Source organism: Saccopteryx leptura, chromosome 13 (assembly GCF_036850995.1).
Source record: "Saccopteryx leptura isolate mSacLep1 chromosome 13, mSacLep1_pri_phased_curated, whole genome shotgun sequence".
Taxonomy (NCBI): domain Eukaryota; kingdom Metazoa; phylum Chordata; class Mammalia; order Chiroptera; family Emballonuridae; genus Saccopteryx; species Saccopteryx leptura.
In genome coordinates, this window is record NC_089515.1 from 1,498,097 (window position 1) to 1,511,408 (window position 13,312).

The 13,312-nt window shown below is 60.3% G+C and overlaps 1 protein-coding gene across 2 annotated transcripts in view; it reads right to left on the bottom strand.

Moving 5' to 3' along the window:
- The window catches only part of ADGRA1 (adhesion G protein-coupled receptor A1), a 28,108-nt gene extending 15,405 nt beyond the window's left edge, over positions 1 to 12,703 (bottom strand). The window contains exons 1-5 of one of the 2 annotated variants that reach the window (XM_066355475.1): positions 11,992 to 12,703; positions 11,160 to 11,356; positions 5,337 to 5,464; positions 4,112 to 4,235; positions 949 to 1,094 (exon numbers count right to left, since the gene is read on the bottom strand). In XM_066355475.1, the coding sequence (XP_066211572.1) occupies positions 949 to 1,094; positions 4,112 to 4,235; positions 5,337 to 5,464; positions 11,160 to 11,162 (401 nt within the window). In that variant the 5' untranslated portion in view covers positions 11,163 to 11,356; positions 11,992 to 12,703. Of the gene's footprint in view, positions 1 to 948; positions 1,095 to 4,111; positions 4,236 to 5,336; positions 5,465 to 6,676; positions 7,387 to 11,159; positions 11,357 to 11,991 lie in introns of those variants that run through there. The other variant, XM_066355476.1, reaches the window with a different exon arrangement.
- Positions 12,704 to 13,312: the final 609 nt, after the last annotated feature.

Below are 13,312 nucleotides of genomic sequence, written 5' to 3' on the forward strand. Positions count from 1 at the left end.
CCAGCTTGAGTGCGGGCTCATCTGGTTTGAACAAAAGCCCACCAGCTTGAACCCAACCAAGGTCGCTGGCTCCAACAAGGGGTCACTCGGTCTGCTGAAGGCCCGCAGTCAAGGCACATATGAGAAAGCAATCAATGAACAACTAAAGTGTTGCAACGCGCAATGAAAAACTAATGACTGATGCTTCTCATCTCTCTCCATTCCTGTCTGTCTGCCCCTGTCTATCCCTGTCTCTGACTAACTCTCTGTCTCTGTAAAAAACAAACAAACAGACAAAAAAACGAGTGCTTCTGACGACGACCAGGCACCCGGAAGTGTTGCCAGATGGCCCTTCAAATTCAGAGCCAGACGGAGCTCAGTCCCAGGGGCTGGCCCCCCGGCCCCACACACGGGCCACAACCTCATCGAGGGAGCAGCTGCCCCTCACAGGACCGCCTGGGCGGGGCTGTCACAGGGACCCCCAAACAAACTACAACTGCTCGTGAGACCCCCTGTGTACCCTGGAGCCTCCTGGCCTGAGGAAGGAACAGGTGCCTGGCTGGAACTGGGGCCCCTTTCCAAAGCCACTGTCAACCCCCGCAAAAAGGCCCAGGGCACAGTCACCTTGATACCAGCAACTTTAGCACCTGAGCCGCCTCGGTTCCCCCAGCTGACGAGTGGGTGTCTTAGCTCAGAGACCTGTGAGTAGCTGAGGCCACTCACTGACCCGGTGCCACCGTTTGCACCATGGCCCACCCATGGCACAAGCTCAGCAGCACCGGCCAGATGCACTGGACCCAGACCAGACTCCAGCTCCCTGTTCACTGCCTGCTCCTGACACCCCCAGACTCGGCTACCTCGTCCTTGGGCCCCGAGTTTCCCCATGAGCCACTGTGTCTAGACTCCCAAAGCAGATGCAGGGCTGGGGCCCGGGAGCCTGGGGCAGGGGACACGCACAGGCTCGGGTACCTGAGCAGGGTCTGCTGGGAGTACGGCAGCTGTTCTGCTCCCGGGCACGGTGGGGCCTTCTTGGTCACCTGCTTGTAGATGTTCCTGGCGGTCACGGCGATCCACAGCATGGTGCACAGCGTACAGTAATGCAGCACGAGGCCTACCTGGGGGGTGGGGCAGGGGGACAGGTCAGCCGCAGTGCGCTGGCCCCTGACTGCTCAGACCAGAGCCGCCCCGCCCTCCCTCACCCCTGTGCCCTCAGGAGGCAGCTCTGTGGTGACAGGAAATGAGGTGGCCCCAGCAGACACAGGACTTCACAGAGACCTCTGAGCTCAGGGGAGATGCCTGGGCCACCAAGTTCTGCAGGTGCCCTAACTCAGGGCAGCTCAGCTATCCTGCAGAGGGGAGGTTGGAGAGCCTGCAGGCCTGTGCACTCTGCACTCCTGGGCCTGGTCCACATGAGGCCGGTGACACGGGCGTCACTGAGCGGTGTATGCACCATCCTGCACGTGAGCCTGTGTGCACATATCCCCGTGGGGGGCACGGACCCCGAGCGCGCTGGTGGGGATTGCAGCCGCGGTCTCCTGAGTGCCAGCATTTCCAGCACTGTTGATGACAGCAGCGCCTTCTAGATCACACGCCCAAGTCTGCTCCCTGTAAATCAGAGTTGCCCGTTACTGTGGAAACGGGGCCGGGCTCCTCACATATTCACACTCTGTCTCCATGCGGGTCTGGAGAACGAGGTTACCTTTGAAGTCATAACCTGACGTTTTGCAGTGGCAAGTAAAGTGTGGCTGTAATTGGAAAGGACATAAATGTTTAAGGAACACAGGTTCTCTGAACGAAGCCCGCATTCAGCCACGACAATGATACATCAAATGCTGAGTTCAGTTCTTGCTGAGAAAACTCTGTAAAAATCGATGAGAACTTGGTGGTGTGAGAAAAATCCCACAGTGTGTTTAGGGCAGGGGTCAGGAACCTATGGCTCGCCAGATGTGGCTCTTTTGATGGCTGCATCTGGCTCGCAGACAAATCTTTAATAAAAAAAATAATAACGTTAAAAATATACAACATTCTTATGTATTACAATCCATTCATTTCCTACCGCTCATGTTCATGGTTGTGGGTGGCTGGAGCCAATCACAGCTGTCCTCCGGGACAACACCACATTTTTATTGGATAATACCTCACGTACACGGGTCGTTGTATGGCTCTCACGGAATTACATTTTAAAATATGTGGCGTTCATGGCTCTCTCAGTCAAAAAGATTCCCGACCCCTGGTTTAGGGTTTAGGATGGGGTCCCGCATGCGGGTGTGTCCAGTTCTCCTTGGTTTGGCCTCCGTCTGGCTTGAGCTCCATCCCAGGCACATGGCCTCACCCTGCCCGGCCACCTGGGAAGCAGGGATGAACTTGGCAGCAGGAGAAGCAGCAGGAAGGGGGACCATGTCCCCTGGCCTGGAGGAGAGTACAAAGAGGAGGGTGGGGCTGAGCCTCGCCTGACAGCATGTGTGGGGGCGTCTAGAGCGTATAAACAGCAGAGCCCTGTCTCCCAAACACTGAGTCCGGCTGGACACAGGGATCGGTGACAGGGACTCCGCCCTAGCTTTCAGACAGCTCTCTGCCTCCACCCAGGGGCCGAGGGCGGTGCTGACGCACACGTGAATGTGAGGACAACGCTGCCCGTCTGTCTGTGTTCTTGATGTTACTTCGTACTTGAACGAGGCACATGGTCATTTTTTGTTGCCATAACAACTGTGTGCTCTTGCTGCCACCCGGAGCTTGGACCACTTCTCATCCATCACTCACCGTCACCCAGAGCGACACTGGACGGGACATGAAGGGCTGGCCAGAGGGTCCGGTGTGGGCAGCAGGGCCATGTGTGGCTGTTAGTGGTCAAGGCAGGGGTCAGCCGGGCTGCTTGTAATGAATTGGCTCGTGTAATTAAGGAGCCTAGGAATGCCCTCGAGACATGCTGGAGACCCAGGAGAGTGACGATGTCATTCCCGTCCGTGTCTGCGTCCAAAGATGGGGGACAGCTGTCACAGCTGATTGGACCAGGGAGCAGCTGAGGGGGGCTCAGCTTCCCTCGCCTTGCCCCAAACACCATCGCAGACGCGCTCTGCTGTGCTGGGCACGTCCGGGTGCCCTTTGAACCCATCAATGGGACTCATGAAGTAGCCATCACCCTGCCTGGGCCTCCTGGTCTCCTTCCCCAGCAGGGAGAGCAAGCCTGGCTTCGCCTTCACTGCGGGTTTGATTTCCCTGAAGCCCTGGGCAGTTGCTGTGTCTATGGCTCTCCACTGGATGGTGGATCCACTCAGCGGGGGAACCAGTGGGTTTGTTCTGAGCGGTGCCCACAGCACCTGCGGCCTACGGTGCATTTTTGTGCACGAATGCATGAAGAATGTCTGATGCCCCTGCCACCTTCTGGAAATGTGGGGAGGTCAGGACAGAGTCACATGGGGTAACTGTCTATCTTGAATGTGTCTGTCCACCCTGGAGATGAGAGGGGATGTGAGCTGGTGGGCTGGGCAAGGGGCTGGGAGGACCGGAGGGGCCCCAAGGGGGCCCTGAGATGCAGGGGGAGTTGCAGAGGCTGCGTCTCCTCCTGTTGGCTTCTAGATTGTGGAAGGAACTCTTCTGAGCCCTACCGGGAACTGAAGGGTAGTTTCAGTTTCTCCCTTTTCACCCAAGAGAGGCAGGACCGACTCTCTGTGGCCTCTACACGTGTCTCCATGGCCTGGACTTCATGGCAGCCCATGGGTGACAGCTTCTGCTGCCTGATTACGAGTCTTGGCATCAGTGTCCTGGGATGCTTACCTGAACGGGTCAGCAGGTGGCCTCTCCTCTGCTCTGGACCCACCCCTCTGCAGGTGCCCCTACTCTGGACAAGCACCATTCGTGAGACAATGAGCTGCTTGTCAGCATGTCACCGCAGGCTTCGGGGCAAGCCGGCCTCAGTGAAATGCTCTTCACATGACCGAACGCTGAGCAAGGTGACTGGACTCACCTGGGTCGGTACCACGGCCACACTGGGCACTTAACCGCTCCTTTTACGAGAAACACCTGAACAGGAACTCAAATGTGATTTCATACACAAGACAACTGTGGCAGATCTCCCGTTTGGCAGGAGAGCTGATGCACCCGGTGGCAGAACGAGGACGCGGGCAGCACTCACCGCCTGGCACAGGATGGGGTACTTGGTGCGGTTGATGCCGCCGGCGAACACCGTGAAGGTCAGGGCCGCATGCAGGCAGAAGTTCAGGAGTGTGTGCCTGCCCTTACGGCTGATCCGGATGGCGCTGAGGAAACGCAGGAACCCGCCCTCAGTGGAGTGGCTTGAGGCCCTTACCCATGTCTGCCCCCATGGGAACCGGGCTGAAGCCCTCCGGGCCGAGGGGTACACCCACGGACCAGAACAAGAAGAGACGGATGGACCCCACAGAACCCACGCTGAGCGTGCAGCTGGGGGGCCTGGTGTTAAATCCACCTGGAACACAAAGACTGAAGGAATCTTGAACAACCTGGCCATTGACAGCTGAGGGTGCCTGTCCCGTCATGGAGATGGGGGTGGGGGAAAGAAATTCCTGGTCTCTTGTTCCCAGGACAGAGCTCATCCCTCTCTGAGCAGGTTTCTGGTCCCTTGAGAGGAGACCGTGACGGTGACTGACTCCACAGGGACCCTATCATCACACCTGTACCTGGGCTCGGACGCTGCCAAGCTGTGAGTACTCCTCACCTTTGGCCATGGCTATGGCAAAGGCTGCCTAGCCCATGCTGACAGCTCTGCCCATGGCCACAGCCTCTCTGTGGCTCTGTGCCCGCCCACGCCTCTCCCCTGAGCATGGTGACGTGCCTGTGCCGTGAGGCGTGGGGCAAGGGCCTGCGACTTGCACTGTGGGATAGACCCTGACCATGGCCAGGACCCCTCTCCACTCTCCCCACGGCATTGCCAGTGATGGAGACACAGCCAGGTCCCCTTCCACTCCCACGCAGAGGTGGCCAGGAAACCATCTCAGTGGAGAGCTGACCAGGCTCCCTTTTCTAGAAAAAAAGGCACAAGACAGACATGCCTTGGTGTCTCTGGGCTGTGCCTACGTCCCAAGGACAAGGGCTCTCAAGCACCCAAGCAAACGCTGAGCCATTGGAGGAAGAACTTATTCCCCTGGTATGATGAGAACATGGGCGCCAGGGACAGAACACGCTGGGGGCATGCTGTCCTGACACTCAGCCACCTTTGGCTGCCCCCAGGGCCACTTGGGCTGGGCAGGCTCACGCTGGCTGGCGATGTGTGGAGTACCTTCCAGGGACATCTTGCTCTGCGCGGGTAGGCAGCCCCACTTGGGGGTGGGCCTTCGGCAGGGAGAGCAGGACACCTGGGGGGTTGGGGGGAAGGGGCTCACCTCTGGTGCACGAGGTAGGTGACGATGGAGGCGAGGAGGCAGAGCAGCATGACCGCTGTGCAGGCGTACACCACGGGGTGCAGGAACTCCCCTGGGTGCTGGGGCAGGGACAGGACGGTCTTCAAATCCTGGAAAGAACACAGAGCAGACACACATGCGCAACGTGGCCGGAAACTGCCGTGCAGCAGAGCCACGCGGCACTCCTGGAGGCCCAGCCCTTCCCTGCCAGTCGCTCGAGGCGTTTTCTGCCTCAGGGACGTCGTGTGCTGTGTTCCAGCAGGCACAGACTCCCCGCCAGCGCCGGGACCAGCAGGCGCAGGCTGGGGCTCACGCCAGTGGAGCTGCGGCCTTGCGGGTGCCCACGTGGGGCATCAGCTCCAGGGTGGTCTTAGCTGGCAGTCTTTATCGGGCGCTGACAGCCCTGGGCGGGTCCCCTGGGGACCGAGTCCCATCACTGCTGCTGTGACAGCAGAGGGACCTCGCATAAAAGTCCCTGGACACCAAGGAGACACCTCACGGTCTGACCACCGCGGGACCTGTTTGACAATGGAGTCCGGACACAGTGCCCATACCCAGAATAAGAAGATGACCAGACGTGACCGGAGGAGGGGTGCTGTGACACTCCACACCCCAGAGGCTGGACACCTCGGTGGCACCCACACTTCAGTCTGGACTGTCTGCAGCCCAGGGTGTCTGAAGTGCAGGTGGGCACACACACCAAACACTGGTGACTCCTGTTGGGCCATCAGCAGGATGCAGGCCGCACACCAGCTCAAATTCCCACTAAATCGTGAGCTTGGGGAGAGATGTCAGCCTCAAGGTGACAGGGACACTGAGGCTGCAGCGCCCGCACAGGAGACCTGGGGGTCCTGCCTGCCTCAGCTGAGCAGGACGACCATCCACGCTGGGCCCCGAGCGAGGATCGGTGGCCTGCATCCCCTCAAGCCTGGCCCTGGCCATGCTGGTCTTACGCCTGCTGGGCCCTCTGTCCTGGCACAGCAACCCTTGCCTGTGCAAGGACGGGCTTCTGTGACAAGGGACAGGACTTCCTGTTAGTGGAGAGGAACCGTCCCACAGGTACGAGGGAGCTGAGCAGGGACAGCGCAGGCCAGCAGATCCCGGGGGCCAGCCCGCTGACGTCCTGGCTGCTGGGACTCACACACTCGCACTTGGCACCGCAACTTCCAGGGCATTTGCCATCAAGCGACAGCAGGAAGGGGATCCTGGTGGCCCAAGTGTCCTCCGGGTATCGTGCAGGTGTCACTGTCAGCAGGTGCCTGCTGCCTGTCTGAGGTGAATCCCTGCAGACGTCACAGAAAAGCCACCTGCTGCCAGGTTACCTTCCGCTCACCGCTGCTCCCTCAGCTTGGCTGTGGCGGGCAGGTCTAGGAATCAGGTCAGACTGGGTGCAGGCAATGTCCCCAGGTCACTCTGGCCCTGTCATCCTTTTCCTGAGAGTCCATGGCTCCTCCTTCCCATGACAACCACCCAGGGTGGAAGGAGCCGGGCCCCAGCCACAAGTGCAGGCCTCGTGTGCACACACGTCTCGGCCCCCGCGGTCTGTGTCGGCTCTGTCCCTGACTGACCAGCGTCCACATCCTCGCGCTGAGTGGCCGCGGCCCACCCTTCTGGGGTCTCAAATCCCCTTGTGCCCTTTCTCGGGGCACTGTCTCTGTGGTATGAATGCCTGGGGCCTTGCACTGCTCCCCTGGAGACCCGGTTTCGTGCTGTCGTCAGACCGGGGACAGGTGCAGGGGTGGAGGTGGAGAGGGCAGCTGAGTGTCCTCTGCAGGATCACCCTGGCGCGGTGCATGTCCCCGGGAGACGTGTCAGAGAGCTTCGTGCAAACGCACCTTGTTGGGGTTTATTCACACCCCGGCCCCACGTTACACCAAACAGTAAGTCAGGGTGGGGTTTCCTGCCACGTGCTAACATCTCGGAGCATTGGTTCAAGATGCAGAGGCGTTCCGTAAGGATGCGCCTGGCTGGGTTCACAAGCCAGGAGGTCACTCCGCGTAGGCCTTCCTTCTCCTCCGAAGGCCCAGGGGCCGAGGCAGCAAGGGGCCCCGACCCCGGAGCAGCTGCGTCCACGGTGGGTGTGTGGAAGAAGAAACACTCGATTCCCTTTGGCCTCCTACCTTTTTCTTTCTGCAGATCAGAGTTATCAACAGTGCCTTTCTACATTTTTAGAGGTGACATTTAAAATTCAAAGTAGATAATGCAAAACAGAGGCATATTTATACTTTAAAGTTCACATATGTATAAGTTCCTCTTGGAAGCATGTACCATGCAAGTGTTCCGTGAGCAAATCCGGTACGATCGTCAGTATGTGGTCAACATAGCAGGGCTGAGGTCTCTGGACTGGTCATTTCCCCGAGGCCACGGCCCCCGCAGCACCCTTTGGACCAGCACCTGTACGTGGGTGGAGGTGGGATCTCACAGCAGAGGCGGGGGAGCTGGGAGGGTGCGGGGCCCCCCTCTCAGCTCCCTGGACGGTGAAGCTGTCTCCTCCTCCTGGGGAGCCTGGGTTTCCGTCCTCCCCAGGTGGCCTCCTGTCTCACGGTGCCCAGGCCTGGTGTGCGCTCTCTGCGTCCCTGCGTCTTGAGGCACAGCTTCCTGTTACTATGTTAGTCGTGTGTCCATTTGGCGTGTTCTGCAAATCAAATACATCAGGATGTTGAGAACACGAGGAAGGGCAGAGGGCTAGTCAGGTCACATGTCACTGTCTGATCAGAATGTCACCCTTCAGCTGAGGTGACACGTGGTGTAGGGGTGTGTGTCCATGCTGTCCTGCGCAGCGAGGGGTCCACAGGCTGGACCTGCCGGTTGGACTCACGGGCATCCTTCCTCATGGTTCTGAACCAACCAAGACGGATTCCATTACAGCCAGTGTCCCTTGTCGCCTTTTTAATGATAATTGCATCTTATTGATCTGTCAACCTTCCATCAAAGTGTTCCCGGGGGGAACAGGCAGAGGAAAGAGGTAAGTAATTTATTCATTCAGAGCTCAAATTACCCTAATTGGACGTTGCATTTACATGTGTGTTACGGTTTCCTTTTGGAACGGGGCATGTGGGCTGCTGGACATCTGGGAGCTCTTGGGGAGAACTCTGAGCGGCGTCACGGGGATGTTTCTTCCAGACTGGGTGATGCCCGCTTCACCCTGTTCGTGTTGAGGGGACTTATGAGTGGGCGACCCCTCTGTTAGGGGATGAGCTGTGGGAAGCGTCAGCGTTGGGCTGAGTTGGGGTAGCGAACACTCACGGGGGCTCTCAAGCATCTGCGGCAGCCGGCAGTGGCTCCTGGCGAGGCTGGAGGTGCCGGCACGGGCAGGGGGCAGCACCCACGCTTGGCACACGCTGACCGACTCTGGGCGATACTGAGCTGGGAGCACCCTGACTCGCTGAGGTCACCCACAGTGCCCTCCTGTCGGCCTCCCGGGTGCCCTGTCTCCACCCGGTGCCCACCTTAGTCTCTGTGGGGGTTTAACTCCCCTTTTAAATGTGGGCAGTTCTGTGGGGACAGGTGTGTCTTGAGCACGCTGTGTCTCCATTCTTAGCACGGCTGGTGCAGGCCTGACCTTTTGCCCTGTCCTGGTTTTGGGGCCCTGCAGGACGTGCTGAGGACAAAGAGCATGTGGGCTCCGCTGGAGTCAACATAAAGCCCAGCCTGGGCCTCCCCAAATTGACCAAGTGGCCTTTGTGCCACCGGAGCCTACAGGTCAGTGATGGAAGCTCCCCCTCAGCATGACCTGATGTCACAGTGGCTGGAGGTGAGCAGGTGGTTGCACCGGCCATGCCTGCCTCTCCCTGCACTGCGTCCTGGCCCAGAGCACAGGGGCTGAGACAGCAGAGCCCCTCAGCCAGGCCACCAACACTGCCCAAAAGGAGACAGAGAAAGCACAGAGGTCTGGACAAGCTTTTGCTCCACTTCCGAAGCCTGTCACTTTGTTCCCTGGGGGAGGAGTGATCCTGCAGCTCGTGCGAGGGTCCCCGAGGATTACAGGATGAGGAACAAGGACCAAGCACCTGGCACCTGCCTGCGTCTGCACCCCCAGGGCAGCAGCTGGGACAGGAGCACCCACGTTGGCGTTGTTTACTAACAGCTGTGAGGAGGATGAGGGAGGTGGTGGCCTGGGCTTCAGGTGCCAGACACGGGCACCTGAGGGGCAGTACCTGGGTGTCTTGACCCTGTCCAAGCACTGGGTCAAGCTGCCCACTCTGAAAGGAGGTCCAGGCCCAGGGAGCTGCCCAGAGATACGTGGAACTCAGTGCAATTGAGCTTCAGCGTGCGGCATGGAGACATGGGATCCGGAATGCAGCCTGCCAACCACAGGGGTCAGGGAGGCCCACACCCAGCAGGAGCCGCACGCGAGGCCGGGGGTCAGTCAGGGCGCAGGCCACCCCACCGGCTGGGTCTTCAGGCCTCCCCCCAGTGTTCCCGCCCCTCAGGACAAACCTGCCCAGGCGTCTGCACCACAGGCTCCGACACACCCAGAAAGCACTCGTGCATGTTGTGTGACCTGCCTGAGATGCTGGGAGTCCTTTGTTCCTGGCAGACACTCTTTCCCATGTGAATGTGACAAAACCCAACATACTGCGGACACCCAGTTTCTGTGGGCAGGGCTAACTGGCAGTGCTCAGGGCTGGCCTGGCCCGTGGGTGGCCCCGGTCTCTGAAACGGACAGCGACGACAGGTCAGTGATGAGGCAAAGACAGGCAGTGGTCACCGTGCTGGACCTGAAGGGCAGAGCTGGGCCCTGCCTCCTGGAGCACTTCTGAGCTCACCTGTCCTCTGCCAATGACAGATCCCATTTTGCACATGGGCATCGACACCTGAGGAAGGAAAGCTGGGAATAGCATCCCCCCCCCCCCCCCAGGCCACAGCCATGTTGGGTGCGGCACCTGGGGCAACAAGTGAGCCGCTAGGACGCTGGGGGCTGGGCCACGCTACCCGCCTCCCTGAGGTGCGGCCTGTGCTCAGAACGCGCAACCTCTCAGCTGTGTGAGAGGCAAGTGCTGGCGTCCTCCCAGACTCCGAGGCGTGGGGCAGCTGTGAGAGAGGCTAGGTTCTGGCAGAAAGCATCTCTCCTGTTTGGACATTTCTAATCAAGAGAAAACGAACAAGTGACTCAGACCAACCACTCCTTACAAAGCAGACAACCAGGTCTGCGTTGGGGACACGTTGTCGGGCTTGAGCCACGGTGGCTGCCGGCCGCACTGTCCTCCGGCCATCAGCATTCCCTGCACGCGCGCTGCCGGCCCTCACACACACACAATGCATCATTCACTCGGCCGTCAGCCTTCCGGAGTCCACACCGGCAGCCGCCACAGTGAGGCACACATGCATCCCCAGAAAGAGCCCCTCACAGCCCTCCGCGGCTCGCAGCAGCCGTCTCCCTTTGCTGATGAGAGTAACACCCCCATATTTGCTGTACGTGCCTCTGGAGCCCCCCCACAGCCCCCCCCACGGTCCTGCCAACTTTCTGCAGGGGAGGGATGCCAGCCTGGGGACAGGGAAGGTGCCCACAGGCCCTGGATCTGACCGTGAGGGCACAGGGCGGCCGTCTCCTCCGCGGATGAAATGATTCAACATTGCGGCATGCCATCAACTAATTAGTATGATCCTCACCGAGCAGCCAAGCAGGCAGTCCAGAGACGGGTGGCCGCCCCCGCTCCCCAGGCCTCCCGAAGGCAGGAGCAGCATGTGCCGGCTGCCCGCTAGCTGACCGCCCGACAACTCACTTTTCCTGCCCGGGGCCTCCATGCGCCGGGTGGCGCCCTCGGCGTGGCCCCGGCCTGGCCCCTGAGGGCGTGGACTCACCATGAGCACTGTGAAGTCACGAGGGGTCGGCAGTGGGTGCAGATAGCGTGGCCGCTGGCCCACTAGGTCGCGCCCTTCTCCTCGCCAGCCTCCATGGCCATCCAGAAGGTCAAGTCCCAAACAGCAGCCACGGGATCCAGCCCTGGGCCTCAGGGCGATTCTTGTGGGTCGAGTGAGGGTGGAGAAGCTGCACCCACCTGTGAAGACAGGGCCTGGTCAGGGCAGGGGAGGGTCCTCCTGCTGCTCCCCCCCCCAGGCAGCCCCAATACCTCCCATACTTGCCCCATCTCAGCGGCTCTCAGCCCAGCCAGCACGTGGGCCCCCTGACTCCGGGCTCCATCTGTTAGGGCGCAGAGGTGCCAGGGGCGACCCGGGCTTGGGAGCCTCAGGGACCTCGGCCAGACTGCCCTCTGGGGAGCACTGCCTTCCGCACATTTAAAAGCAGCCCGTGCTCACCACCCGCATGGGGAGCCCCACTCACAGAGTGTGCAACACGCCTGTCAGCTCAAGTCAAAGAGAATCAGTGAACCTTGAATTAATCTCCCAGAGAACAGCCAGCCCCCGGCAGGTGGATGTAGCCAGACCTAGGGGCTGGCTGTTCTCTCGCAGACGGATTTTGGCCGTGGCTCCGTGCCCTCGGCTTAACCCAAAGTTATTTGGAATCTGCATTTCCAGGAGCAGGAATCTCCTCACCCAGGTTGGCGCGGATGCCCAAGAGACGGCGGGAGTGGACTCTGCAGCCAGTGGGCGCCGACCTTGCCTTCCCCACCTCCTCCCCCCGGCCTGGAGCCACCGCGGCTCAGACCCCGAGACACGAAGCCCAACTTCTCACCTATTTTGGCATAAACAGTTGGAGCGGCAACAGCCCTGTGCCTGTTGCCCGGCAGCCTGGGCGAGCTCTGTGAGCCAGGGAGCGGGTCTCCATTCCGAGGGCCGTGCGCCCGGGCTTGCGCGCGGAGTTATCAACAGATTGCAGGGCTGCGGCGGGAGACGGGAGTCGGAGCCAGGACAGGCAGACGTGCAGCGAGCGAGGTTCAGCACGTAGCTCCCAGAGCTCGGGTGAGGATGCCAGCCGCCTCTGCGCCTGCTTCCGCGGCGACAGCCAGGGACGAGGACCGGCGGGAAGCAGGAGCCGTAACCATGGGGATGGGGGAGGCGGATGGCGGCGCTGTGGCCGGCTCCCTGCCGCAGGCTGGGAATGGTTCTTCCCGCGCCCATCACGCTGCGGAGCCGATTTAAAGAGACAACCAGCCGGGCTTTGCCTTGGCTCCCAGCAGAGTTGGACAACTCGTGTGAAAACGTCTCCCTGGAAGGGGGAAGGGGGACTGGGGACTTTGTTTTTAAAGGAGAACCCTGTCTGTTGAGGGTTCCAGAAACAGAAATGGGATCAGGAAATCGGTTTGGGAGGGATTTTCATAGTCCTTGTGTTAAAACATCATGAGTCCAAACGTGCATGCAGACAGAGGTGAACCCACAGAGAGAGTCCATCCCAGCGTGAGTCAGCAGGGTGACCCTGCTGCTGTGCCCAGGGACCAGGCAGAAAGAGTACGAAGCCCCCGCCGCATCTGGGTCCAGTCCCCCAGCCCCGGACAAAGTGGGCCGAGGAGGCAGCGTGGAGGGAGGAGGTGGGGTCCCCACAAGCTCCCACGGGTCTGGGCTCAGTTCGTGGGAACCTGGGAGAGGGGCCGGGCACTCTTCCCTTCTGTCTTGAAGGCTGTGACCCTGCTCAGGAGTTCCCAGGTCCTTGCTGTCCTTGGACTTTGAGGGGCCTGATTTTCAGGGTGTCATTAAGAATAAAGGAGCTAGAGGGAGGCCCCTGCACGCTGGCCCCTGGCCTCATGGCACTGCCTCCGTGTGGAGTGCTCCAGTTGCTCCTCTGTGGGGCTCTGAGTCCTGGACCTCAGATGAGGGGTGTGAACCCCAGGGGTGAAGTGATTCCAGGTGCCCTGGGAGCTGGGTGTCACCCAGGGAGCTGGGCAAGGGTCACCAGCTTCCTTGGCTTGCTCTCCAGGTCTGCGGGGCAGTCACGAGCTCCCTGGGGGCCCAGACCAGTGGACAACAAGGCCTGGGAGGGAGGCAGGAGGCCCACCGTGAGCTGGGGGACTCTTTCCAACTCCCCCAGGCTGGGGTGGTCCCCATGGTGCTTGTGTCCT